At 42.4% G+C, this 25,068-nt stretch overlaps 1 protein-coding gene across 2 annotated transcripts; it reads left to right on the top strand.

Moving 5' to 3' along the window:
* The first annotated feature begins 795 nt into the window (after positions 1–795).
* PSMA6 (proteasome 20S subunit alpha 6) lies at positions 796–11,741 on the top strand. Of its 2 annotated transcripts, XM_066322107.1 has the most exons (7): positions 796–947; positions 4,857–4,951; positions 5,699–5,780; positions 5,941–6,096; positions 8,947–9,125; positions 9,784–9,878; positions 11,534–11,741. In XM_066322107.1, the coding sequence occupies exons 1-7, from the start codon at positions 872–874 to the stop codon at positions 11,589–11,591; spliced, it is 741 nt and encodes a 246-aa protein (XP_066178204.1). In that variant the 5' UTR covers positions 796–871; the 3' UTR covers positions 11,592–11,741. The 2 variants fall into 2 exon arrangements, with proteins under 2 accessions (XP_066178204.1, XP_066178205.1); XM_066322108.1 differs by lacking the exon at positions 4,857–4,951 and having other exon boundaries at positions 839–947.
* The last annotated feature ends 13,327 nt before the right edge of the window (positions 11,742–25,068 follow it).

Here is a 25,068-nt window from a genome sequence, read left to right as displayed (position 1 = left end):
AGTCCTTCCCTAAAGAAAGGGACAAATTCAGGTTTGTCCCTTTATATATGTATATATAGGGAGTATATGTACTCCCTATATATAGTACATATACTATGTAATACATAGTATTACTCCCATAGTATTAATAAGCAAGGAGAAGTATTTTGAAAAATTTGGGAATGCAGACTTTTATAGTGTGCCATACACAAACAGCCTATTATTAGGCTCGCCTAATAATAATTTTAAAGTAGAGCTGTGGATACCAGAACACAGCTTTTCCAACTCTTTTAACGACCAACTTTAAAAAAAATGCCTTCCCACAAAGAGTAGGGGAATTCCAAGGCGTTGAAAGGCAAAAAGAATATATATTCACCAGTTTAAATGTGGGGAATTTCCCTTTGTACCGGACGCCGCTAAAAAGCCTTTTAAACATCGCATTCTAACGCAGCTGCGGCAACAATTACCTATGAACACCTTAAACATGCTTTTTGAGGCACATGCTTTAAAATCATTCTCACTGAAGAGGGCACGTGGAAACAGTTTGGAATTTTAGGAGGGGCTTTGTTTTCCCGGTGATACTTTTATCCAGTGCCGATGGAGGCCGTGAGGACACTCTTATCCCGTTTCCGTGGGCGGGAGGCGCTCGCTGTTTCCGCGGGCGCGGCTCCGCCCACCGCTGACGTATGCGGGGCTCCGCCCACCGCTGACGTATGGCGGGTCTCGCGCATGCGCAGCGCCGCTGCCGGGCCGTGACTGTGCGGGAGCGGCGCGCTCTCCTCCGCGCCTGCGCGGGCGGGGCGCGTGACCCGGAAGCGCTCCGGCGGTGCCTGCGGCTGCGGCGGGCCCCCTGCACGCGCACAGCTGCCCCCGGCCGCGCGCCGCTCCCGCCATGTCCCGCGGCTCCAGCGCTGGCTTCGACCGCCACATCACCATCTTCTCGCCCGAGGGCCGCCTCTACCAAGTCGGTGCGTGTCCGGGCCCGCGGGGGCCGCCGCCGAATTGCCCCGTCACGGGCCCGGCCTGCCCCCGCCGAGCGGGGCCGCGGCCGGCTCGCGAAAGCTCCGCCGGGCCCGGCCGCCTGTGTGGAGCGGGGAGACGCGGCGCCTGTCGTGACTCTGGGGCCCGGCTCCCTCCTGGCCTGGTCCCGCGGTGTGTGGGGGAAAGAAAGCCTGGTGGGAGCGTGGAGCAGCGGCGGTGCCGGTGGTGCCGGCGTGGGCAGCCCGGGAAGGGATCCTCGCGTGGGATAAGGAAGAGTTAGAGCCAGGGTGGGCTCTCTGGAGTGTTCCCTGCCACCGGGAGGGTCCTCTCCTCTGAGTCCTCGGTGCTCGATTTCAGATGCTTGGAGACTAAACTTGCAGCTCTCCAGAGGCTGTTTAGTCTGCCTTAAGTGTTTCTCTGAGTGAATCTTGCCAAGCCTCGGAGCGCTGCGTTTTGGGATCTGAGGACTATGATAGCTGTTTGAAATGGGGTTTGAACTGCCCCAAACCCTGCATGCCAGAATGACAAAGTCACTTCTTGGATGTAACTCATGAGCTGTTTTGTTACACCTGAATGCCGCGTGTTCTGTGCATTGTGGCCTGTGGGATAGCAGCAACCATCCTTTGTTCTCAGGTTTCTTGGAACAATCTGAAGCCAAGCTTCAGCTCCTTCTGTAGGCCGCTGATTCTGTTATTCCTATTTTTGCAGTGCACAGGTTGTACAGAAGTGCGTTGTGCTGCCCCTCGTGTAGGATACAGTCAGCTCACAGTCTGGCAGCACAGTAGTTTGAGAGTGCTCCTGGAGGATCCTCACAACAGGAACAGATTATCTGTTTTGCAGGATCATCCTGATGCTGCCTTTCCCAGCTGCAGTGGCTTCACTGCACATCCACTGCACGTTATGTCCATAAATCCATCTGTTCTGCAGGAAAGGAGCTTGCTGGGGTCAGATTGCATGAACTGCCTGAAGCAGCCATGTATGGGTTTTTTTGTGACTGCCCTTGAGTTTTTCTCAGGAAGAAGCCTGTATGCATTAGGCCTCATGGACAAGTGGTCCAGTCTTTCTGGCAGTCCTTTCTGCAAGGAAGAATCAAGAAGGTGGCCTGTGTGTAGGTGTCTGTACACAGACAGAAAGTTACCTGTGCTAGATACCTACATATGAGTGCTGTCTTCTATCTGGAGCATGTCTAATGCTGATTTTCCCTAATACACAGGGGTAGTAGGGACAGTGATTCCTCACACAGGGTTTCAGTGTTCTGTGGCAGAGGAGTCCTGGGCTCTGACCTTCCACTGCCATTAAAACACGGTTAGTCTGCATCACTTTTCATTGTCTCTGTCATTGGGAATTGTTTCTGCATTCTGTAGCAGAGAAAACTGAGCCTTGGTTTTCTTGCTCTGGTGTATATCTATCCATTAGGTTAACGTATGAGAAATGTAGAGTACCTCCATACCTTTTAACAGCGTCTTAGAAACAAGTATCTGCATGTGTATTTGAGAGCTTCTGCACACAGCCTGAAGCTGTCTTAAAGCTATTTTAAGTACCTATATGCTATAGGAAGAAAAATATGTGGATGTGCATAGCTAACTTCAAGCAAGAATGAGTTCACTTTGCTCACAGCCAGGCTGGTAACTCACCCATGGTGTCACATCTAGCCACAGCATGGGCAGAAATCTCATGTTTGCTTGTAATCAAATGTCCACATCTAGGTGGTTTTGTTTCATCTTTGCCTCTTTGCTGGATTACAATTAGCTAGGGGCTGTCAAGGATGAGCATGGATGTGTGTTGCTTTAAGATTGCCTTAAAACTTGAGATTTTTCTGGATTGGCGGTATGGGAACAGAGATTTCCACCATGGTTATACTGGACTGAAATGCCTATACTTCATCTTAGGCCTGACTTCTGCTTCCAAAGCTCAGAAAACTCATGTGGCTTTGAAGTGATCTCATATTAGAAAACTTAACAGTTCTTTTACATTACTATGGTTAAAATCCCTCAGAGCATCAATGTTGTCTTGCTACCAATTAGTTTTAATCTTCAAAGGTGATGTTTCTTCTGAGTGGAGTTTTGGTAGGTAAAGAAAATTACTACAGTAAAACTTCTGGCTGTTGTGATTATTCAGGGAACAGCAAAGTGCTGCTGTTTTCAGAGAGAATGTCTGCAGTGCTGCTGAAATACTTACACAGCAGTAAACAGACTTAAACCAGCACTAGCTGCTTGGATTTGTTACATTGTAAGAGCCACTTCACCTTTTGGCCTGTTTCCTTGAAAACTGAGCAGTGGAGGTGGTTAATAACACCAGAAGGGGCTGCAGTGTAGCAATCCTGGTTGTTGGTAGTGGTGAGCAAAAACTCGTTTGTGAAGCCACCTATTCCTGCTGCCACCCAAGTGTCTCAGAGCCACAGAATGGCTGAGATTAGGTGGGCCCTCTGGAGATTCTGTGGCCCCAAGCCCCTGCCCGAGGAGGCCCACCCTAGAGCTGGATGCCCAGGAGTGTTTCCAGATGGGTTTTGAGTAGTACAGGCAGCCTGTTCCAGAGTTCACTCACCATCACAGTAGAACATCTTTTCAGGTGTTTAGGTGGATCTTCCTGTTTCAGGTTGTTCCAGTCATGTCTGATTTGGTCCTGAGCATCACTGAAAAAGGGCTGGCTCTGTCCATCTGCTTTACACTCTCCCTTCAGGTGGTTGTACAGATAAATAGACAAGTGTTTCAAGGATTCAAGCATGACCAGTTTGCAGGCAGTGCTGGCTCATGTTTTACTGAGTTTTGTATTCTGCTGCAGGCCTGCACTGATAACCCTGGGTGAGCAGAGTAGTACAGAGAGAAAGGGGGAACATCCTTTCTGGCACATTTGGGTAACCAGTTAATGCTCTGATGTCTGAGAGTAGGAAATACAGTGCCATAAATACACAACAATAAGCCCTTCCTCAACACTGACTCAGCAGACTAAACATTAAGATGCAAGATTTGATTTTTTTTCCATCTTCAGATTATTACTCTTCTGATTATTACTCTTCCTTAGTAATAAGTTGTGCAATTTCTTCTGTAGAGCTGATTGCAGCTTTTAAAATAGCCAAGTTTCTCGCTTTCATTATTTTGAAATAGCTTTAGTAATTTACTATGCTGTTTGTAGACACGTTCTAAATTCTGGGTTCGTGAGTATAGCTAGCAAAAAAACTCACCTACCTTAGCTGCTGTCTCAAACTTGCCACTCAGCCAGATATTAGGAATTCCTGAATGTTTATAAAATGCTGCCAGATAAACAGTTTTTGAAGTTGTTGTTCATAAGGCTTTTGAAACCATTAATCAGGAGAAATTAATTTCATGGATTATTTCACGACCATTACTTTAGTGTCTGCTTCTTAATCCATTGTACTTACATGAATAACACTGTTAAATTTGCATCTCTGTAGCTTTCATTACAAAAAGTGAAGAAAAGCATTGCAGTGTTTGAATGTCAAGTCAGAAAATATGAGAGTAATGTTAAAACCTGTCTGCTCCTGTGTCGTCTTATCAGTTTTCATCTGTATCAGTAAAAAATTAGAAAAGAAGCTTATGTCCTTTAAAACACCAAAATTCATGTCAAAAATTCTTCTGTAAGAATTTATGGTTGCTGTAGATTAAGGTTGGACAATTTTGATCAAGTTCAGAACAGCCGTTTTGTTCTAAAAAGTGAAATTAGAAGAAATATTTGAAGGAGGCAGTGACAGTGGTTTTATGAAGAGAGGCAATGCACATTGCACTAAAGACCTTAAGGACACAAAGTGTTGCACGAGTATTAAAGTACTAAAAGGCCATAAATGGGTGAGATTCATGTGTTGGGGGAAGGTGTGTCAGAGTTAATTGTACTAGTGTCTCTGACACAAGTTTTTTATTAACCCTTGTGTATTTTTCTAGAATATGCATTTAAGGCCATAAACCAAGGTGGACTTACATCTGTAGCTGTTCGTGGGAAAGATTCTGCAGTAATTGTAACACAGAAGAAAGTCCCTGTAAGTAGTCTGCTTTTGAGGGGAGGTCTGGAAGAAGAGGGGAAAAAAAGATGGGGTGAGACTCAGCAATACTGGTATTATACTCTCTAGCACTGCCATAAATGGCTATTTGAACCAAATATCTAATTTTCATTCTGCCTATTCCAACTTCTAGCTCCATGTAGTGCTCAACTGTACATTTTCTCACTAAGTATTGCAATATTGGTTTTCTCTGTGGTTGTTGAAGGGATAAATATAAATTGTAAGTTGACCCTGCTGTATTGAGCATGCATTCATTGCTCTGGCTGGTAAGGGCTGAGTTGTCCATAACCAGTTCCCTGATTTCTTTGATTTCTGCTGAGGAGATCTTATACCTATAGTATGTGGAACAGGTTTTCATGAGTGTTTCAGCTCAGTGATGGTGTACTGTTAAAAAAGAGGGGGGAATTCTTTTATGTTTGAAGGGCAGCAATCAATAAGAGAACAAGATTTTCTATGTGGGTTCTCAAAGTTTCCTCAAAGGGAGGACTGTGATGTTGACCATGTTCTTGTTCTCCTTCTCCAGATCTTTAGTTTTAATCTTCCCTGTTCTCCAGTTTCTTCCTTTGCATACCTACAGCAGTAAAAATTGGAAAGCCTGAAAGACAATTTTTAGCTGTTATGGGTCCTTTTGGGCTCGTCTGTAAAAACCAGAGGATTCAGAGTTTGTCATTTGTCTTTTTTTTACTTTAAGGACAGTGATTACTGTTATTTCTGTTTCCTCTTTAGGACAAGTTACTGGATTCCAACACAGTGACTCATTTATTCAAGATTACTGAAAATATTGGTTGTGTGATGACAGGAATGACAGGTATTTAATTCATCAGTCTGGTTTTGGAGAACTTACCTAGTTCTAATGGGTATATTTAAAGACAATGTAAAGTTGGACCAGGAATTTATATTCTTCTGCAGTGCTAGAAATAAACATGGTACATGTTCAGTGGAATTAATATTAATTCTCTTTTGTCTAGCTGACAGCAGATCCCAGGTGCAGAGAGCCCGCTATGAGGCTGCTAACTGGAAGTACAAGTATGGATATGACATCCCTGTGGATATGCTGTGTAAAAGGATTGCAGATATTTCTCAGGTCTATACACAGAATGCTGAAATGAGGCCCCTTGGTTGCTGTAAGTACAGTGTATGAAAATGATCTTTACTGTTTCTTGTCAAATTCATATATAAGAAATTCTCACCCGTTTTCAAAATTGGTATTGGAGGGAGTAAGAGGGATGAACAGCTGAATGAGAGAGCAGTGTTGTAGGTCTTGAACTGGAGCCATGATTTTGCCATTGGCCCAGCAGCTGCAATAATGTAGCCTCACTGATACTATTTCACCTTCGTTTTTGGGGCCTGGTCTGTTTGCCCTGTGCAGTGATATCTGTGAGCAGCAGATGCTCTTTATAACCATGTCTGTCTGTGGTGGTCTGGCCCTGGATGGATGCCAAGTGTCTTCCAAAGCCTCTCCATCACTCCCTTCCTCAGCTACACATAGAAGAGAAAAAATAAGGCTTATGGGTCAAGTTAAGGGCAGGGAGGGATCACTCAGCAATTACCACCATGGGCAAAACAGACTCACCTTGGGGAAATTAACTCTATGTATTAATAAGCAAATAAAAATAGGATACTGAGTAGTAAAACCAAATCTTCAGAACACTTTCCCCCTACCTCCTTCACAGGTTTTGCTTTATTCCTGATTCTCTACCTCTCGCACAGTGGCACAGAGAGATGGGAAGAGGGTCTGTGGTCAGTACATTGTTTCTGCTGCTGCTTCTTCCTCAGCAGAAGGACTCCTCACACTCTTCCTCTGCTCCACTGTGTCTCCCATGGGAGACAGTCCTCCAGGAACTTCTCCAAAGTGAGTCCTTCCCACAGGCTGCAGTTCTTCACAGACTGCTCCAGCAAGGAGCCCACTGTCTGTGGGGTGCAGCCCTGGAGGAACAGACTGCTCCAGTGTGGGCTCCTTTCTCCACAGTGCCACTGCTCCTGCCAGGAGCCTGCCCCAGCACAGGCTTCACACGGGGCCACAGCCTCCTTCAGGCATCCACATGCTCCAGCATGGGCTCCTGCAGGGGCTGCAGGTGGATGTCTCCCCACCATAGATGTCCATGGGTTACAGGGGCACAGCTGCCTCACCATGGTCTTCACCACAAGGCTGCAGGGGAATCTCAGCTCTGGCAGCTCCTTCCCTCCATCGTTTGCCTCAGTGTCTGCAGAGTTGTTCCTCTTACATATTGTCACTCCTCTCTTCTCTGTCTGCAATTTCCTTCTGGTATTTTTTTTCCTTAAATACATTCTCCCAGAGGCACTAGCACCAGTGTGGATGGGCTTGGCCTCAGCCAGCAGCAGGTTGGTCTTGGAGCCAGCTGGCTTTGGCTCCTTTGGACATTGGGATAACTTCTGGCAGCTTTTCACAGAAGCCAGCCCTTGGGCCCGCTCTCTACCAAATCCTTGCCATGCAAGCCCAATACACTGTGTCTGGGCAAATGTCACAGGTAAAAGAGAGAGATGGAGAGTGCAATTATCCTTGTGCAGGTTTTGTGGCTTTTTTATCTAAGTAGTATGTACAGGACAGATTTACATAATTTTTGCTCCTAGCTTAGCTATTGGATATATAATGTAGAGGAAAAAGTGCCTAAAATATTTCCCTTGCAAATATTTCTACATGTCTTGTTTATAACAGCAAATGCAGCTTGAAAAGAAGTTGTGTGCTGAGTCATTTTTTGTCGATGTTTCTGGTCATCTGTGTGTTCTGGGCTTGGTTCTGACTTGTTTTTTCTCTTACGTCTGGCCGTAAGCAAATTTCATCCTTACTGTTAGGCTGTTCAGGAACTGAGCTAAAAGACTTAACAGGTTTCCTCAATTACTTTTTCATTAAACATTCTGTCTGAGTTTCTTTTTGATTGGTTGGGGTTTGGACTGGTTTGTTTTTTGGTTTTTTTTTTTTAGGAGAATAGTTTCAGAATTGATGAATCACTTCTCGTAATCGTAGCAGGCACTGAGACTTCTCACTAAAGAAGCGACATTCAGAGTTGCACCACAGTTTCCATGATGGGGCAATTTTCCTATGCTTGTGTGCTTGTAATTTTCAGGAAGGATTGTTTCTTTCTTCCCTTGGCAATTCCCATGCCTTGATACTACTGGAAATATCTTTTTTTAGATACATGAATAAAAATGTATTTTTTCTTAACTTCCCTTACTTAGCCTTTTTGAAAATATGAGGGGATTTTTTTCCTAATGTAGTAATAGCTGCTCAGAAGTTTATCAGCTCTAACTACTAGTTAAAAGTTACACAAGTGTAAAGTAAAAATAACTGAAAACCATGACCTTGTTCTATTTTGGGTTTTTATTGCAAGTGTTGCTTTTGACTTTCTTTTTAATATTTATATTGAGACCATGCAACTGTAAATCAAGTGAGGGTGAACACATGCATTTCAATGATGTGGTCAGTTTTAAAGAGGAAAAGGTATGTAATCCAGTGTTTTTTCAGGGTTGCAAACAAGAAATCTAAATTTGATCTGTTAATATTTCCATTAATTTCAGCATGCTTGTAAAGCTGCTTTTGAGTATAAGGCACATGATAATAGAACTATTGTTCACCCTTTTGTGTCAAAAAACACAGGATGTGAGCTGTGGCTTGGTAAACAGAATAAAACCTTTCTGTTTCCTGACTTTGTGGTTCTCTACACATTGAGCATGGCAAAAATGTTTGTGTGTTTAATGAGTAACCTTCTTTGGGAAAGACAGAAATATAGTTTCTACTAAACTGAGTTGCACACTTTGTAATGAGATGCTGCTAAGAAATGGCAAATTAGAGATAAAAAGGAAATCCCAGCTCCAGGTATGGGACTGATTCCCAAAGTTGCACTGCTGTGCATGCATGTTTTTTCACAGAGAGGAGTATCTATTCTGTTCTTCTTCAGTGGAATTAAATTGCTAAAATTGGGGAAATAAATAAATTAACAAATTTTCTCTTCAAGGTATGATTTTGATTGGTATTGATGAAGAGCACGGCCCTCAGGTATACAAGTGTGATCCAGCAGGTTACTATTGTGGATTCAAGGCCACAGCTGCAGGAGTTAAACAGACAGAATCGACCAGTTTTCTTGAAAAGAAAGTAAAGAAGAAATTTGACTGGACATATGAACAAACAGTAGAGGTAGGCCAGCAGAAAGACATGAAAATTTGTTAAAAGTCTTTTTTAATGAATGTGGTGCATATAGGCTTGCGATGCAGGGAAATGCAGTTAGGCATTTCCTCTTTCCCTACAGTTCTGTATTGCTGCCAGAGCAAATACAGCTCTTCCAACCAGAAAATCATTTGGAAGATATTCTGCAAGCGTTTGAATGGCCATTTAATCTGCTTTTTTGTTTTTTTGTTTTTGTTTTTTTTCTTTATGTAAGCTGAAGCAGATTCTATAATTGTAGTACTCGCACTGTAGCTGGTTTTGGTTACTACAGTGCTTGATTTTGAGGATACCAATATGACTTAACTTTTAGTGACATTTGAAACAATCTTCATATTATAAGGTATTTCAAACAGCATCTTTGCATGATAAAAGGTTTTGGTTTTGTTGTGGTTTATTTCTGCTATGAAAACACGTCCCTTTGCTTTTTGTAGATTGGACTGTTTAGAGAGAGGACTGGAGAGGGGCTGTGTTCTGTAGCAAGGGGAAACTATTTGGAATTTCTAAGATGAGATTTTGAAGTAACTTTAAACCAGAAGGAAGGATAGTTGTTAATGCTACATCTATTAAGAAAAAAAAAAAAAGCTTTAATGCTGTCTTTCTAATGATAGGGGGTTTTGTCATCTTTCAGACAGCAATAACATGCCTGTCTACTGTACTATCCATTGATTTCAAACCTTCAGAAATAGAAGTTGGTGTAGTCACAGTGGAAAATCCTAAGTTCAGGTAAGTGATCAGTGTTGATAAAACTTGGTGTGTTTCTCTGATTATGTGCAATTAGTTTTATCTTCTTGTATAATTGTAAATCGAGAAGAAGAGAGAAATTTCAGAGATTGAAGTTCAGAAAGTTTTTTTACTTGTAACTCTTCAAAATGCATGGATATAGAAAACACTGTGTAAAAAGAATAACGCTGTCTTAAAATCCATGATGTGGTTAAGGGATTTAGTAGAGAAAAGCATTCTCTTTCATGTCTTAAAAGGTTATAGCGGTCTGTGATGATCAAAATGTAGTTACATCTGGTCTAGAAGTGTTTTCATGCTTAAAAGCATAAAAAATTTTCATAGAAATGGCATCTGGAGTCCACTTCCAAATCACAGTCATGCTAACTAATGCAGTAAAGTCTGGTTTATATTTTGGAGTGTTTAGAAGTCCCTTAAATTCTTTATTCTTTTTCTAAATTTAATCTTTAACTTATTCTTGCTCATCTTTTAATTGATAGCATTTTTAACTTTAAAATATGTAATCAATAGAGTATGGATCTGTACGGTTTGAAAAACCGTATTTAAATCTGATATGATTAAAAGATCATGGATTTTAAAAATCACCAGTGAACTGGAAATGCCTGAACTATCTCCTTTCCAAGTACTCTGCATTCCCATCTAAGCAAAGAAATAACTGTATTAAATTTGTATAAAATGTATTAATTCATTAAATTAATGCTTTCATTTCCCATGAAAGCAAAGCACCTGCTATTTCTTCCCTCCTCCATTATTGCCTGCAGCACACTGTGTGCACCAAGATTACTTGGCCAGTGTATCAAGACAACACCTGGAAGTCTTCCTGCTGAGGGCAGGAAAGCTTCCCATGGGATGCAGTGCACTTGACAGCCTTCTCACAACAGTGTATGGCTGCAGAAGTATGCAGGAAATGTGGGAGGAAAAGTTTGGGGGATTTTTTTACAATGCGAAAGAACTCTCTAAGTATGGCTTACCTAAAATTTAGGTTAAGTCTGGCTTGCTGCAGAGGGATTCAGTTATTTCTGCTTTAGTTTTTCATTGGGTTTTTTAGTTTGCTTTGGCTTTTTTTATTTAAAAAGAGAAAAAGAGAGGAACGTTAAATTGGGAACAAAGTTCACTGCTACTTTAGTCTTAACTACTTGGTAAATGGAGACTTTAAAAGTTTGAAGAGAGGCTTCAAACCTTTGGGTCCTACAGGTTTAGTCTTTGAAGTGCTTCCTTCCTTATGTTTTTAAGGTGGACATAGTGGTGGTGGGTGGTTTTGCATTTGGTGGTGTGTGCTGAGGACAGCAGACCAGTGCAGTGTTTGTGGGAAAGCACGCAGGAACTGCATGGCCACTTTTCTACTGCCCCTCAAGGGATCAAGCTGCCTTCTCACTAGGTCACAACTTGCAAATGCATTACTCAGGAAGAATGACATGTTACTTTTTTATCATTTTTTACCTCTTGCTCTCTAGTGCCTTTGATCCTTCCTTTATTTTTCAAGAGAATTGGAATGTCAGCCTGTGGCACTGGCAGCAGGGCTTTAAAGGGCAGAAAGATGCATTGCTGTAAAACTTATTTGTATAGATATTAGGTTGTAATATTGGAGCTTAAGGGGAAGAATCATTTAAGCTATTAAGGATTTCTTTTTGTTCTTTCAGGATCCTCACAGAAGCAGAGATTGATGTGCACCTTGTAGCTCTGGCAGAGAGAGACTAATTAGCATTCCTGTTTCCACTGTCTGTGCTTCTGTCTAGGATGTTTGGTGAAAAGAAAACACTTAATAATGGTTCTAGGTTGTGGGTGGAAAACAGTGTTCACTATATGGTGTATTTTACTCTGTACAAAATAAAACAGAGGTTTTTGAAATTCTTGGTGTCTCCTTTTAATGTTGTTTTTTAAACTTCCAGCTCTATGAAATTGTCATCAAAATGTTTGATGACTTTTAGTGTTTCTGTCGTTATTGCTTGCCTTTTAATTGTATTTTAAGAGAAATTTTGTGCTCTCAGCTGTATTTTTCATGTGAGCTATTTGCCCTCTTCATGTAAAGTTAATATCAGTTTTTGTGAGGTGTGTGTGTGTCTTAAGATAATTCTTACATTCATGTTCATTCTCTCCATGGCTCGAAGTTGAAAGCCTTACAACATTACTGGTTGTGGGGAATGTTGTAAGGGGAATTGTGGGGAAATTAGGAAGATCTTATGATGTCTCATATAGATCTCTTATAGATCTTTCAGGCCTCTATGAGGATATAGGGCAAAAGCAGAAGGGAAAAAGCTTGAGCTGTGAGTCTGAGCCCTTTTGTGAGTCCTTTGGACTGTTTTATTTGCGGTGCATGTAGTGTATTTAGGACATGTCTTCTGTAATTAAACAGCTCTGAAGCTGACGTTTATTTAGGGAAAATACTCTGTATGTAATGTACTTTGGGATTTTGGCTTGGTCACCTACTGGATTTTGAGGCTTTGGACAGTGCCAGAAACAATGTTGGGGCTAGACAAGGCCAGTAGATAAAGTCCATCAACAGGAATGTCTCTGGGAAACAATTCTTGCTCCTTCAGAGGTTTTGGGTTTGGAGACAAGACTGCAAAATCCTGAAGGTGAAAGAAAAAAAAACTTTTTGTTTTGCTTCAATTGAAGAGGTTCCAGCCTCAGTAGTAAATAGGGAGATGATAAAGTGGTGAGGGAGCAGGCACTGAGGAGAAAGGGAAGATTCCCAGGCAGTTTTAGTTGTTGCACACAAGTCTCCTTTAAGAATGCCAAGTTAATGCAGCATAACTCCCTACCTACCTTCATATTTTCTGCTTTGCACTTCTCATAATTGGTTTTAATTATTCCAAAATTCCCTGTGATTTTTTTGAAGGCATTTGGGAAAGGCTTCATAAGTTGTCAGAAACTGAAGTTGTTTTATTTTTTCTTTGTGCTTTACAGTTAAAGCCCCTTGAATATGTATTGTTCAAGTTCATTGTAGTAAAGAAGCTGCAATTCTGTGTTTGATGGCTTTAATAAATGATGATGCTAACCTTATGTGGTAACTGAGTTGAGGAGATTCAGATGTATAGTGAATTGCAGGCTTCACACAGCTTCTTGGATTTCTATTTGTGCCACCAAATTTCAGCTTCCCTCGTGTCAGGTGGTGCAGTGTAGATAAGCACCCCTGCTTCTAATTTAGATTGGTTATCTGAAAATTCTGTGTGGGTTTGTGCAAAAATCAGTGTGTTTGTGCAGCTAATGGCACATTTAGAAAGGTCTGTGTCATTTCAGCTGCCAGTGAGAGCTCAGTTTCTGAAAATCCGTAGGGCCTTTCTTCCTAACAGTCCAGTTGAACAACCTAGATGGAATTTGAGTAGGCTTAAGTCATCATTTAGTCTGCCACAAAATATCCATTGATAGTTCGTTCTTGATCAGCTTTGATAATGTATGGAAAATGTCATGAATGACTTCTTGAACAAAAAGGGAAGATGACAATCAGGGATCCATATGACTAGAACACATTTGCATAGTATTCAGTATCAAAATTGCCTGCAAGTCCTTTAATTCTAAATTTTGGAGCTTGTATGGGACTGTAACTCAGGTGGTGGTTCTGAGAGCAGTGGGTGTTTGTTCATACCTTGCCTGTTTTGCAATGCAGAACATCTCATCTTGTGTTCAGAGATGATGAAATAAGCTGTGTACAATATATTAACTGTAAACATTGCCTTTTTTTAATAAGCAAAGTTGAAATCACAGCAATTAAAATGACATTTTTGTGAGTATTTTGCCCTGTAGAGAAATTTCGTGGTTCTCTTTGCGTATTAATAATGGGAATTTTTTCTTTTTCAGTCAAAGCTTTTTGTTCCTGAAGATAAGGCAGCAATGCAGGTGTGGGGATACCTGACCAAATGGGAAACCCCCATGTATTACACATAACACATAATTACATTCTTCACACCCTGGAGCAGATACCACCTGTAAGCAAGCTGTACAGCTGTGGCTGGTGCTGAGCTGTAGCTGATATCACCTGCTCTTTCAAACCTGGCACTTCAAAAGAGGCTGGAGTATGCATGGCATGATCCTGGTGCCTCTAGTTTGGGTAGAGCTCAGGAAGAGTGATACCAGACTTGGGATTGCTCCATGTGTTTGTGGTTTGTTGTGCCGGTGCTGAAAACTGGCAGATGCGGTTAGAGTGTGAATGCACAAGTAGTTAAACAGGTATAGGATCGAGTTTTATTTGCATACCAAACCCACAGCAGTGTTGCCTGTACTAAATTTGGACTGGCTCTGCACAGCCTTGTAACTGTCCACATTTCATTTCCAGTGTTCTTTATCTGTGGTGTAGTGGAAGGATGCAAATTCCAAGTACCTGCAGTTAGCTTAGGTAAATCAGTATTTCTTGAACTCTGAAAATCATCTGGATTTCTTATGAGTAACCTCCCTCCCTCCAGGCAAATGGGGCCCCAAAGACAGTTATTATATATATCATAAACAAAAGTAGCTCAATGGGGAGCCAGTTGCTCACCCATCCCATGATGTGTTTATCCAGCTATGTGCTGAACATTCTGTCCTGAAGGATCCCCTGAGAGATGGTGTTGAAGGCTTGACTGAAATCCAAAAGGATTACTTCAACTGGCTTCCCCTGATCAGCTGGCATAAAAAGAAATCAGATTTGCTAAGCAGGACTTTTCCTTCGTGAAGGCGTGCTGGCTGTGACCAGTGACCACATCCTTTAGGTGTTCAGAGGCATTTTCCCAGGGGACCTTACTAACCAGCTTCCAGAGCAGCCTGAAATCTGCTCTCCTCACATCTAGAGTTGAAGTTTTGCTGGCACTTTTCCTCCTGTCAACACAGATTTTAGACTTCTATCGCTTCGTGGTCACTGTGGCAAATCTCCACTCATGAGACCCTCTCTAAACATGCAACAATCCTGTTAAGGCAGGCAGTAGTGAACTTCTGTAGGATTTCAGGTTCATCTTAAGAGCAATATGTGCTACTGTGTAATGCACAGTGTTTGGCTCTGTCTTTTCACTGTAAAGCTGATCACAGTCTAAGGATGAGTAGGTGGGGTGAATACTTATAGATAGATCACAACAATTTTAATGACATGGAATTATGTGCAGCATTCTTTTTTACCTTCTCTGTCCTGTTTTGCATTAAATCAATGTCCAGGCTTACCAAATAAGAAATATTTTGGTTCAGCACGCATTGTTGAAAGTAAGATGAAAGAACTATGTCATTTTCTAGCATCTGAAGAAAAAAAAAAAGTACATAACTTTCCCATTTTTTTTTTCCTGGCACAGAAGCAAAGCTTGCTATTTTGAGTTCTGTAAAACAGCAGGGTCATGAGATCAAGTTTTATGAAGCATATCCATAGCAATATTCATATTTCCTTCTAGGAAAAAAAGCTACACTACCAGGGTAGTAACAGTAGGAGCATTGCTTTTCATTTTATAATCAGTGAAGTTTTGCCTTTTCAGATGGGAAATTTTAAAATTGTCACAGCTTGTTCCAGCCAGTTCTTGCTAGTAACAATTTGTTCTGTTCCGTTGTTTTGCTGTAACCCAAAGTACTTGGAAACAATGCAAGACATCCTGTAGTTCAGGATCTGTTGGAACAGTGAAGCTCTCATGCCCAAACTAAAGCAAAGATCATCACATGCTTATGCAAAGTTGTTTAAAATAGTCTGGACTTTTTTTATTGTGGTTCTCATATTTTAGAAAACCCCATAAAGCATTTTAACCCGTCCCCTGTTGTAAATCTGTATAGATAAACTTGCATTTTTAAGTGACTGACAAAGCTCTCAGTTATTTGCAGTATTTGCTTCTCTTCACTAAGATTTTCTTAGCATACTCCTCTATTCTTGTAGTAATGGTCTTACCCATGTCACCATCTTCTATGAATATTCTGTGCTGCAATGTTTAATGTGGTAACTCTAATGTACTTCACTATAAACCTGATGAATAAATAGAACCAGCATATCTCTAAGTCAACATCAAGCTAACTGCTTGGCAGGATTGAGTCATCTTCCAAGTAGCGTGTGCTTCCAGTTTTTGGGGTAGTGTTTTTCTCCTGGTCCTTTTTAGAACCTGCCAGCTGTAGCTGAGCATCCTGGCACTGCAGATGTACTTCATGGCCATCTCCTACCTGCCTTTGTGGCTTAGCTGATACGTTCACTGGACCACGAAGCTCTGGAATGAAGTCTTCTCTCTGAGCCTCTGGCAGCATAGTATGCAGTGCAGGTTAGCATACGCAAGCCAAGACTTCAATTTTTTTGCCAACAAATTGTGTTTGTCTCCTCTTGCAGAAAACTGACTCTTGTGACACCCAGTGGCATAAAGAGCTGTGAACATAAGGAATTTAATCCTTTATGAGGTTCCTTAGAGTAGAAAGCAACCCTCTCTCAAGTTCGAGAGTCAAATTTACTAGTTGATGGAGAAAAATAACATGGATTGGCATGAGCAGGAATAGCGATACCACTCATTGGTCTGATGTTGCTGTGATGGTTGCAGGTGCCCTCAATCTCCCCGGGTTTTTTTTTTTTTTTTTTTTTTTTCTGGCTCTTCCTTCAGCAAGCACCGGTGCTTATTTGCATTTGTAAAGACCCATTCTCTTTTGCTAATTGATGGAAAACGTTGGGATTTTAGGCTTAGTTCTCTGTTGCATAAGTGACCTAAGTCGTCTTGCTCTGGGATCACATTTGCTGTAGTGCAGGTGTAAAGAAGGGAAGAGGGAAATAGGATTGCATTACCTCTGCTTTAAGCCGCTGTGAAACCACAGCCTGCATCACCAAAGGAACAGGAGTTTCCATAGCTCATTGTCCCCTTGGCTAGTCTTTGACTTAAACCATTATGATGACACATGGCTCGTCAAAGTTGTGTGTTGCTCTTTGTCAGCAGGTGCCTCGAGCCTTCACCTGGGCAGCATCGAGGCTACTCCCTTCTCCTCTGAGGAAGGTTTCTTTGGGGACAGTGCTGTGACAGCAGCTCCTTCTCCATTCCTCTCTTCCTGAAACCACTGTCCAGCCCAGGAATTTCCAGGGCTACCCAGGGAACCTTATATGGAAAACATGTGTAAGTTCAAAACAAACCAAAACAAAACCCAGCCAGAACGATAGCTCAGTGTGAGCATTGGTTTAACCTTGATACCAGTCCTGCAATAACAGTACCAGCACAGGGGGCAGTGCAGCACAGGATCCACAAGGAGAGGCTGGATAAACTGCTGGCACACCTGGTAGGAGTGACACCCAAAATTCTCTCTTGTAAGTAAGTATTTTCGTCAAGGAAAGACGGGATATTCGTTCTCACAATCCATAGAAACCTCCTTCATGAAACCTAACTGCAGGCTGGCGTGGATGGCTGGGCAGAGGCAGTGCACTCTTAGGTCATTTAGGAAGCCAGGACTTTGAACAAGGTGTCAAGAAAACCTGCAGCAAGTTGGCTGCCAGTGGGGACAGCAGCTGCCTTACATTGGGTTTTAGCACAAGTGGGATGGGCAGCCTTTCTTTCTTTCTTTTCCTTTTCTGTCTCTTAAACCACTTGTCGCCTTGCATACCTTTAGGGCGTTGTGAAGAAAACTATTTGCATTGAATGGTAGCCTAGTTTCAGTTAACAGTATTTGGAAATGCCTGCTGACAGAAAAAAAAAACAACCAAAAAACGTTTCTCATGTAAGGATGTGATGAACCTTGGAAGCAGACTACCAGGTTTGCTTAGTTACTCACTGCCTCTGAAGGTGACAGGAAGAAGGCTGAGGATTGCTGGAGTCAGAGCTGTTAGCAAAAGGATGGGAGAGAAAGAAGGATTTTTCAGTGATGACCAGGAAGGCTGCCTGACTTGCCACAAGGTAGTGGCAAATTGCCCAAAACCTCAATCTCCAGTGGATTTTTTTTTCAGCCTGTAGCTCCTAGTTTCTTCACCTGGTGGGTGTCTGCACACATGAAATATTTGCTGATACTTGTTAGAAGATTAGGTGATGATGTTCCCCGTTCCTATCTCCAAGAGAAGTTTCCATTACTAACCTCTCTTACCTAGTAACAAAACAAGTAAATACTAAATAGTGTAGAATTGGCTTTGGAGATGCAAAAATAGTTTTATCCTTTGGGTGACGAGGGTACTTACCAGGAAATAATTTTTTTTACCTTTTTTTCCTACTTTGAGCACTTTGCGCTGACACCTACACCTTTCTCACTCCAACGCAGGAAACAGACACAGGCTCCTGTGTAGGTAGTTCATCAGGGGACAAAGTGCATCTGTATAAAGTGTATTAATGGTCCATAGGTTCAAAGTCAGGAGTTACAGAGATGGGCTGCAAAATAAATCTGGAGGAGGAAGAAATAAAACAGACCGAGATTATGTGAATGTCCTGGTATGCAGGTAAGGAAAAGAGAACAAGGTTGTCAGAGAGAGGAAGATAACAAAACAAATTAATGACAAATAGCATTACAAGTGGTCTATATTACAGGAATGAAATAGCAAAGGTCAGTTTCAAGAAGGGAATTTAGTTACTAGTAGAGAAAAAGAGAATATATTGGATTTCTCTGCTCACTGATGCTGGACATATTGAGAAATAAAAGCATGTCCAATGAGTTCAGCGGGATGACTGAGAAACTACTTCTGTTGATGAAGTACATATTTGCAAGAGGATGTTACGGTCTATATTTCAAATGCAGATAATAACGAGTGTGTGATGCTTTCCCACTTGGTGGCACATCAAAGCACAAAGCATAACAGCACATGAGCACTTGTGCTTTGTGACAAGAATCAACATGTGTGATAGACACATGCTGGGAACATGGAGCTTTTAAAAGCACAGGAAAGACCAAGATGTGCTGTGTCACTGTTAGGGACACGAAAGGATGAAGCAGGCAGCAGGAGGTCAAGCAGGAAAACTCTACTTTATTTCTCTGACTCCATAATGTACAATTTTATACATAATATACGTAATAATATACATAATATACAATTTTATAAACAGGCCAAGATTGGTTACACAGGTCACCACCTCTTTGACCTCGTTGGTGAACATCACCATCAATCATCTTTCTCCTCCCAGAGGAGTAGTATGTAAACAATAGATAATTTTCTAAAAATACACATCGTTTACTTGAAGCTGCATGAGAACAAAACGCAAACAATGAAAAGCAGGTAAACTTGAGGCAACAGTGCTGCAAGTGCAGAGTGGGCAAAGTTGGAGCTCAGGTGCTGACATGGAGCTCTTGGTGTGAGCAGGTGAGGGCACAGGTCCATGGAGTCAGAAGGAGCTGCCTTCAGTTGTCACTTGGTCCCCCACTGGGCAGCCCTGTGATTGCTGACACTGCTCAGGGAGCCCATCAGAGCTCAGCCCTTTGCTGCAGGATTAACTCCAGTCTGGCTCAGCTCTGCCTCATCACACTTGCACGGGCTGCAGTCTTGCAGAACAGAGAGGGATAAGATCTTGAGGAAACAGGGAGGGGTAGGACCCAGCTGCTTCACCACCCTGTCACAGTGCAAAGAGCACACCCCTCGGTTTGCTTGTGCCACATGCTGCGGGTTGCTACGCTTCTATTGTGCTGGCATTTGAGACATTTTCAGATGGATCGTTTCCTAGGAGAACAAACAATTGCCTTTTGCCAGCATCCCTCCCGTTGCTAGCTCAGGGCACTCTCCAGCACTGAAGTGCAATCCTCCAGGTGGTCCTTCAGCCGGCTCTGCCCCATCCACAGCCGTACAAAGAGCGTGGAACTCCTTCTGCTGTGTGTTCCCTTCTGTTTGTGCAAAATGGGTGTTTGAAAGGGCTGCATTCAGGAGCTGTGGTTGCTGCCTGGAACTGCTCCAGCTGCTGAAAGGCTCCAGCTCCCTCCCTCTGGTCTTGACAAATAGTGTGGAGCTGCTGAGACAGGTTAGTTGTGCTGCCTTAGTGTGTTGTTTTCTGCTCTTTCATAATCTTCTGGCTTGGATTTACCTTCAGGTCTGTTGAAAAAGAAATAAATAAAACACAGCAAAAACTCTTGAAGTACATCAACGCTGAAAGATAGGCATTTGACACAACCAGTATTTACAGAAACTGTGATCAAAGCTTGGGCAAAGTCGGTTTTGCACATCTCTTGATTTTTTTTAGAGCTGGGAAAGAAAACAGCATTGTCCTCAGTAAGCAGGGTCATGTGAGGACAGCTGAGCTGAAAAGGAAGCCAACCCAAGCTCTTCAGTGCTCTCCAGAGCCTTCAGCCACAGGCTGTGCGAGAGGACTCAGAGCAGCATTAAATATAGCTGCAGCAGAACCTGCCTGGCTTGTTTCTCCTGCATCTGTGCTTTGGAATTTTCACTGAAAATGTCCTTGGTGGTGTGTCTCCAGCAGCCCCTGAGTGCTCACCCTGCAGCAGGATAAGGCCGTGGTGGTTCCTTAACTCCCCTGCAGCTACAGCCTCTTTTCTCAGCTTGTTTCTGAAGACCTTCTGCCACTGATGACAGTGAGAAATATTGCTAGCCTTCCTTCTTTTCTCTTCTTAATTATAAACGATGATTATTTTGACAATTTTAACATGATTATGGTGTGGACTCTGCAAACTGAGCAACTTCTATAAACAATTTTCAGTTATCATTAAAAACATTTTCATGCCTAGGTCACAGGCATATCATGTATCAGTTCTCTTTTTTTTTTTTTTTTTTTTTTTTTTTTTTGTTTTGTTTTGTTTTGTTTTGAGACAAAAATGATGAGAATTTCTGCTGGAAGTAAGTTACAAAATACTGAGATAAAGATGACTTGAAATTTGTTGAATCACTGCTAGTCCTAATCCTGCCCCTTTCAACTTCCATACACTTAGCAGTCAATTACTCCCCTACTGACCTGGGAGAAACATTTTAATAATTTCCCCCACCTCCATGTGAAAAATGAGTTCCACTCTTCTTAAAAAATTTATAAGTTTAATAAAAAACTAAGAAAATAGACAAATTAGGAGACAGAATAAGCAAAGCTTCTCAGCCAAGGGAGCTTCACAAGGTCCACCCATAGCCCAGCTCCCCCTTTTAGGACTTCTGTCTTTAAGGAGAGCTGTGTTGAACATTCAATAGATGCTAATCAAACATTCTTCTTTTGATCAGTTTTAAGTATTCCCCTTATTTAATAGATTTATTATTTATAAGAAATAGTATAAATAATATTATTTATACTATTTATTATAAATAATATCTTATATAATATTTATTAGAAATAATATCTTATCATCGTATTTATAGATTTATTTTGTGGATGCTCCACTCAGTTCAAGTTACACGGGTGTAAATTTTCTTCTGAGGTTCTCTGGTTTATTTTTCATTTGGATAAGAAAACAGAAAGTTAACAGGTTGTTGGGTTTTTAATGAAGGGTCACAAGGTGACCTCCCCCTCCCATAACTAGAAAACAGAAACTTAACAGGTTGTTGGTTTTTTTTTTAATGAAGGGTCACAAGGTGACACCCTCTTCCCATAACTTCAGGCTTGGTGGTTTAGACGTTACAAAGAAGAGATAAAACCACAAAACAAAACAGAACAAAATAAAACCCCGAAAAAACAAAAAACCAAAACACCCCCCCCCCCCAAAAAAAACCCCCAAAACAAACAACCCCCCCCCAAAACCAAAAAAATCAGCCCCCCTCAAAAAACAACAACAAAAACCAAAAAACCAAACCAAACAACAAAACAAAAACAAAACCAAAACAAAACCAAAACAAAACCCAAAAAAACCCAACCTCAGTCTTAACCCTCTGGTATAATCAGAAAATACCCGTTCGTTACCCTTCTAAACCCTTATTAATAAAATACAATGCAGCTTAATTCTGCCTATAGTAACCACGTTAACATTTGGGAAAAGCCAGCTATATCACACACATTTTTACCAGGTCCACCCTGAGAGAAGCCGGTTTGTGCCGGTGCCACACCCAGCTCCTCCCTGCAGGGAATTCCCACGCCGGCAAAAACATCCCCAGCTCCGGCTCCATCCCACAGCCTGTAACACAGTGCGAGTTTTCACCACTGTGCACGGCTTTTTTGCAGTCCTCTGTCCGAAGATTTTCTGTGGCTGTCCTGCAGACCAGCCGAGTGTGTGTGCTCAGCACAGAGATATCAGGCTGTTTGCAGCTGCTGGACACTGTGGTTTCCTTCTGTTTTTTTTTTTTTTGTCTTTCACTGCTGAGCACTGAATAATGGTGTTTCCTCTGATAAAAAGGAGCTGGTCTGGTCTATGCTTTTATCTCCTGTGGTCAGGTGGGCAGTGACATCTTTCCACCTGTAGCTCAAACCTAACTTCATTTCCAACAGTGCAGAACAGTGGCAGAAATCCCTGCAGGTGAGAGGAGTGGTCCAGAAGCCAAGGAGGCAGAAGATGGGTTTTATGGGCTTTTTGTGCCTCTCACAGCTTACAGGATCATGCCTGGCCAGTGGTTCCCTGTGGTGGGGCAATGGCCACAGCCTCAGCTGAGATCTCAGCAAGCAGAAGTAAAGGTACCAAAACCCCCTCCTGGTTTCCCTGCTCCCAGACTTCTGCTCCATTCAAAAGTGCCGTGGTCAAAGGCAGTGTCACAGGCTGGGAAACCCCAGCCTTGCACAGTTTCCTTCTGCTTTTCTTCTTCCTGAAACGCAGGGCTTTTGTCATCTCACAGCCACACGGTGCCCTCTGAGCAACAAGAAGAGAGAGAACTCCTCCTGGCTCCATTCAGGATAGAGTCTGCAGACTCACCTCCCGAGAGACCCTTCTGGCATCAGGATGAGGCAGGAATCCTCCTTTTATCCTCCACTATTCTGTCAGGGCAAACAGACAGTGCCTCTGGGAACAGGCAGATTGTAAAACCCACACAAGTGGAAATTTTGGGGCAAAAATGTTCTTGATTTAAAGCTGATAAGGAGTAAGAGAAAACAAACTCAGCATGTAAATGGAGAAGAGGTTCTGGACAACCAGGACTTAATAGCGTTTTTAACTTTAGTAGAAATATAATTTTCACAAAGAGGAAAATCCCTTTAAATCCCACAAAACCCCTCGAGCCTGATTAGTGAGCTAAGGGATCTGGGGAATTAGGGGCTGGGAACACACGGACTGGATTGGTTCTCCTCCCCCTGCTTTCAGCAGGACAGGGACCAGGCATTACCACGGGCTGTATGAAAGGGCTCATTCTAGCAAAGTGCATTTGCCCTTCCTCTGGAGGTCAGGGATTATTTGTTCACTGCTGAAGGGAAGCTGCTTTAGCCACAGTGCTGATTGCCTTCCTCTAGAAATCCCCCCGAGGAGAAGCTGAGTAAGCTGAACCGGTGGATGTTGAGGCCATGGCAAGACTCCTCCTAAAGCAGCTGTTGCTACATACGACCAATCAGAGGGGGAAAAAAAGGGCAAAAATGGCAAAAGACCAAACAAACAAAAAAAATTTTAAAAAAGGAAAGGAGAGGAAATGTGCCCAGGGGAAAAAAAAAAAAAAAAAAAAAAAAAAAAAAAAAAAAAAAAAAAAAAAAAAAAAAAAAAAGATTTTTTTAAAAAAGGCAAGGAGGGGAAATGTGCCCAGGGAAAAGTCATGTTGCTAAGGTCTCTTGCTGTGTTCAGCTGCAAGGCAAAGCTGGCTGAAAAGAATGGGAGGAATGTGCCTTGTTTCCACATAAGGGCTACAGAGCATCTGTCCTGCAGTTCTCATGGGGTTGGTTTTAATCCTTTTTCCCTAAATAACCAATCTGACTTACAGATGTGTGTGTTTCCCACCCAGGTCCTGCAGGCTTGTTGGAAATGCTTTCCAAGTGTTTCCTCCTCCAGGAAAACGAGCAGGAGAGATCCCAACAGATACTTGGGCTAAGGGCAGAGGTCTGAGCTCACAGACCAAACCTTCTGTTCCTGCAGTGCTTCAGAGAGTAGAGTGCTACAGGGGGGTTAAATGGGGCTAGGATGGGACCAGCTGATTGTCACTGACCTTCCAGTCAGCCTCTGAGGCTCCCCACCCCATGGAACTCACACCTCAACAGTGTTTCCCACTTATTTCACTGTGGAAGTGGACGAGAGTACCCATAGGAAAGTTCATATGAAGCAGAAAATGACATAAAGCACCTTTATGTGCCTTATTAAGAGGTGAGTGATTTTCCCCTCACTTGCCTGGACACACTTCAGTGTGGTGGGCTTGGGAGCATCCTCCTCCTGGCCAGGCAGTTTGGTCCCAGCTTGGTCTGAGAGCAGTGGAGGACACTGCTTGCTTTAGGGAAGTGAGAAACTCTTTAATAAGAGCCATCAGGTGCTTTGTGTTTTCTTTGGGCTGGGAGATTCCCCAGCAAACCACAGGCCAAAGGAGTGGCTTGGCACTGGCTCAGGCACAGCTCCACTGCTCTCCTGTCCCACGGGAGCTGCAGCAGCAGCTCCTGCAGCAGCCAGGCACACACACAGCAATAAAAAGAGAGTGAGGACAGAAAGATGATCCTTCTGGCTGTTCACAAGCCCATGAGAAAGTCCTGCCTTCTCCCTAATCTTTTTCTTCCAAACTCAGGAACAGGAGTTTTTTGTTGCAAGTGATCACAGGAAGCCCTCCACTTTCTGAGAAAAAAAAAACACCCAGACACCTAAAGGCAAGCAAAAAAACAATTAAACAATCAAACAAACGTAAAATCCAAAAAACCCAAAAAAAAAAACCAAAAAAACCCAAAAAAACAAAACCCAAACAAAAAGCCCTGAACAAACAACCAAGAAAAAAAAAAAAAAAACAACAAAAAAATCCCAAAAAAATCCCAATAAAACCCCAACCCCTAAACAAACAAAAAAATTATCTGTGTGGCACACCCATTTACAATGAAATAAACCACATGCAGCTCGAAATTGCATCAGCTTGACCCAGGTTTCATTTTGCTGTGATGATAGCCATTGTCAGGCCAAGTCTTCAGCTGGACCTCTCTGCCCTGATCTGTTTTGGCTGCCTGACAATTAATTGCCTTTCCCCAATGCTCAGTTTCAGCCAGTTTCTGTGTTTCTGCCCCAGCCCTGACCCTCACTGGGAACATTTCCTGAGTTCCTATAGCTGTTGTGGGCAATGTCATGTAGCAACATTCAAAACCAAGTTTTGTCTGGCTTTATTCTAGTGATAGAAAGGTTTGGGGGCAGGAGAATTCCCAGGTTTATCCCATGGCAATTCCACACTGGCAGCTGATTTTGGTCCTTCAAAGTGGGATCCTCTCCCCTTTCAGTATTTTGGTATTTCTCCTCCCATCTGCTGTTCTTATGTTCACGTTTACAGTGAGTTCATGGCAAATCCATC

Source organism: Sylvia atricapilla, chromosome 6, assembly GCF_009819655.1.
Source record: "Sylvia atricapilla isolate bSylAtr1 chromosome 6, bSylAtr1.pri, whole genome shotgun sequence".
Taxonomy (NCBI): Eukaryota; Metazoa; Chordata; class Aves; order Passeriformes; family Sylviidae; genus Sylvia; species Sylvia atricapilla.
This window is presented reverse-complemented; position numbering and strand designations above follow the sequence as displayed.

What these genes read in the sequence shown, in the direction of transcription:
- PSMA6 (XM_066322107.1), top strand. Translation starts at nt 872, where the DNA reads ATGTCCCGCGGCTCCAGCGCTGGCTTCGACCGCCACATCACCATCTTC. An exon ending in GGGCCGCCTCTACCAAGTCG is followed by an intron (nt 948 to 4,856) that starts GTGCGTGTCCGG and finishes GTATTTTTCTAG; the next exon opens with AATATGCATTTAAGGCCATA. An exon ending in CATATGAACAAACAGTAGAG is followed by an intron (nt 9,126 to 9,783) that starts GTAGGCCAGCAG and finishes GTCATCTTTCAG; the next exon opens with ACAGCAATAACATGCCTGTC.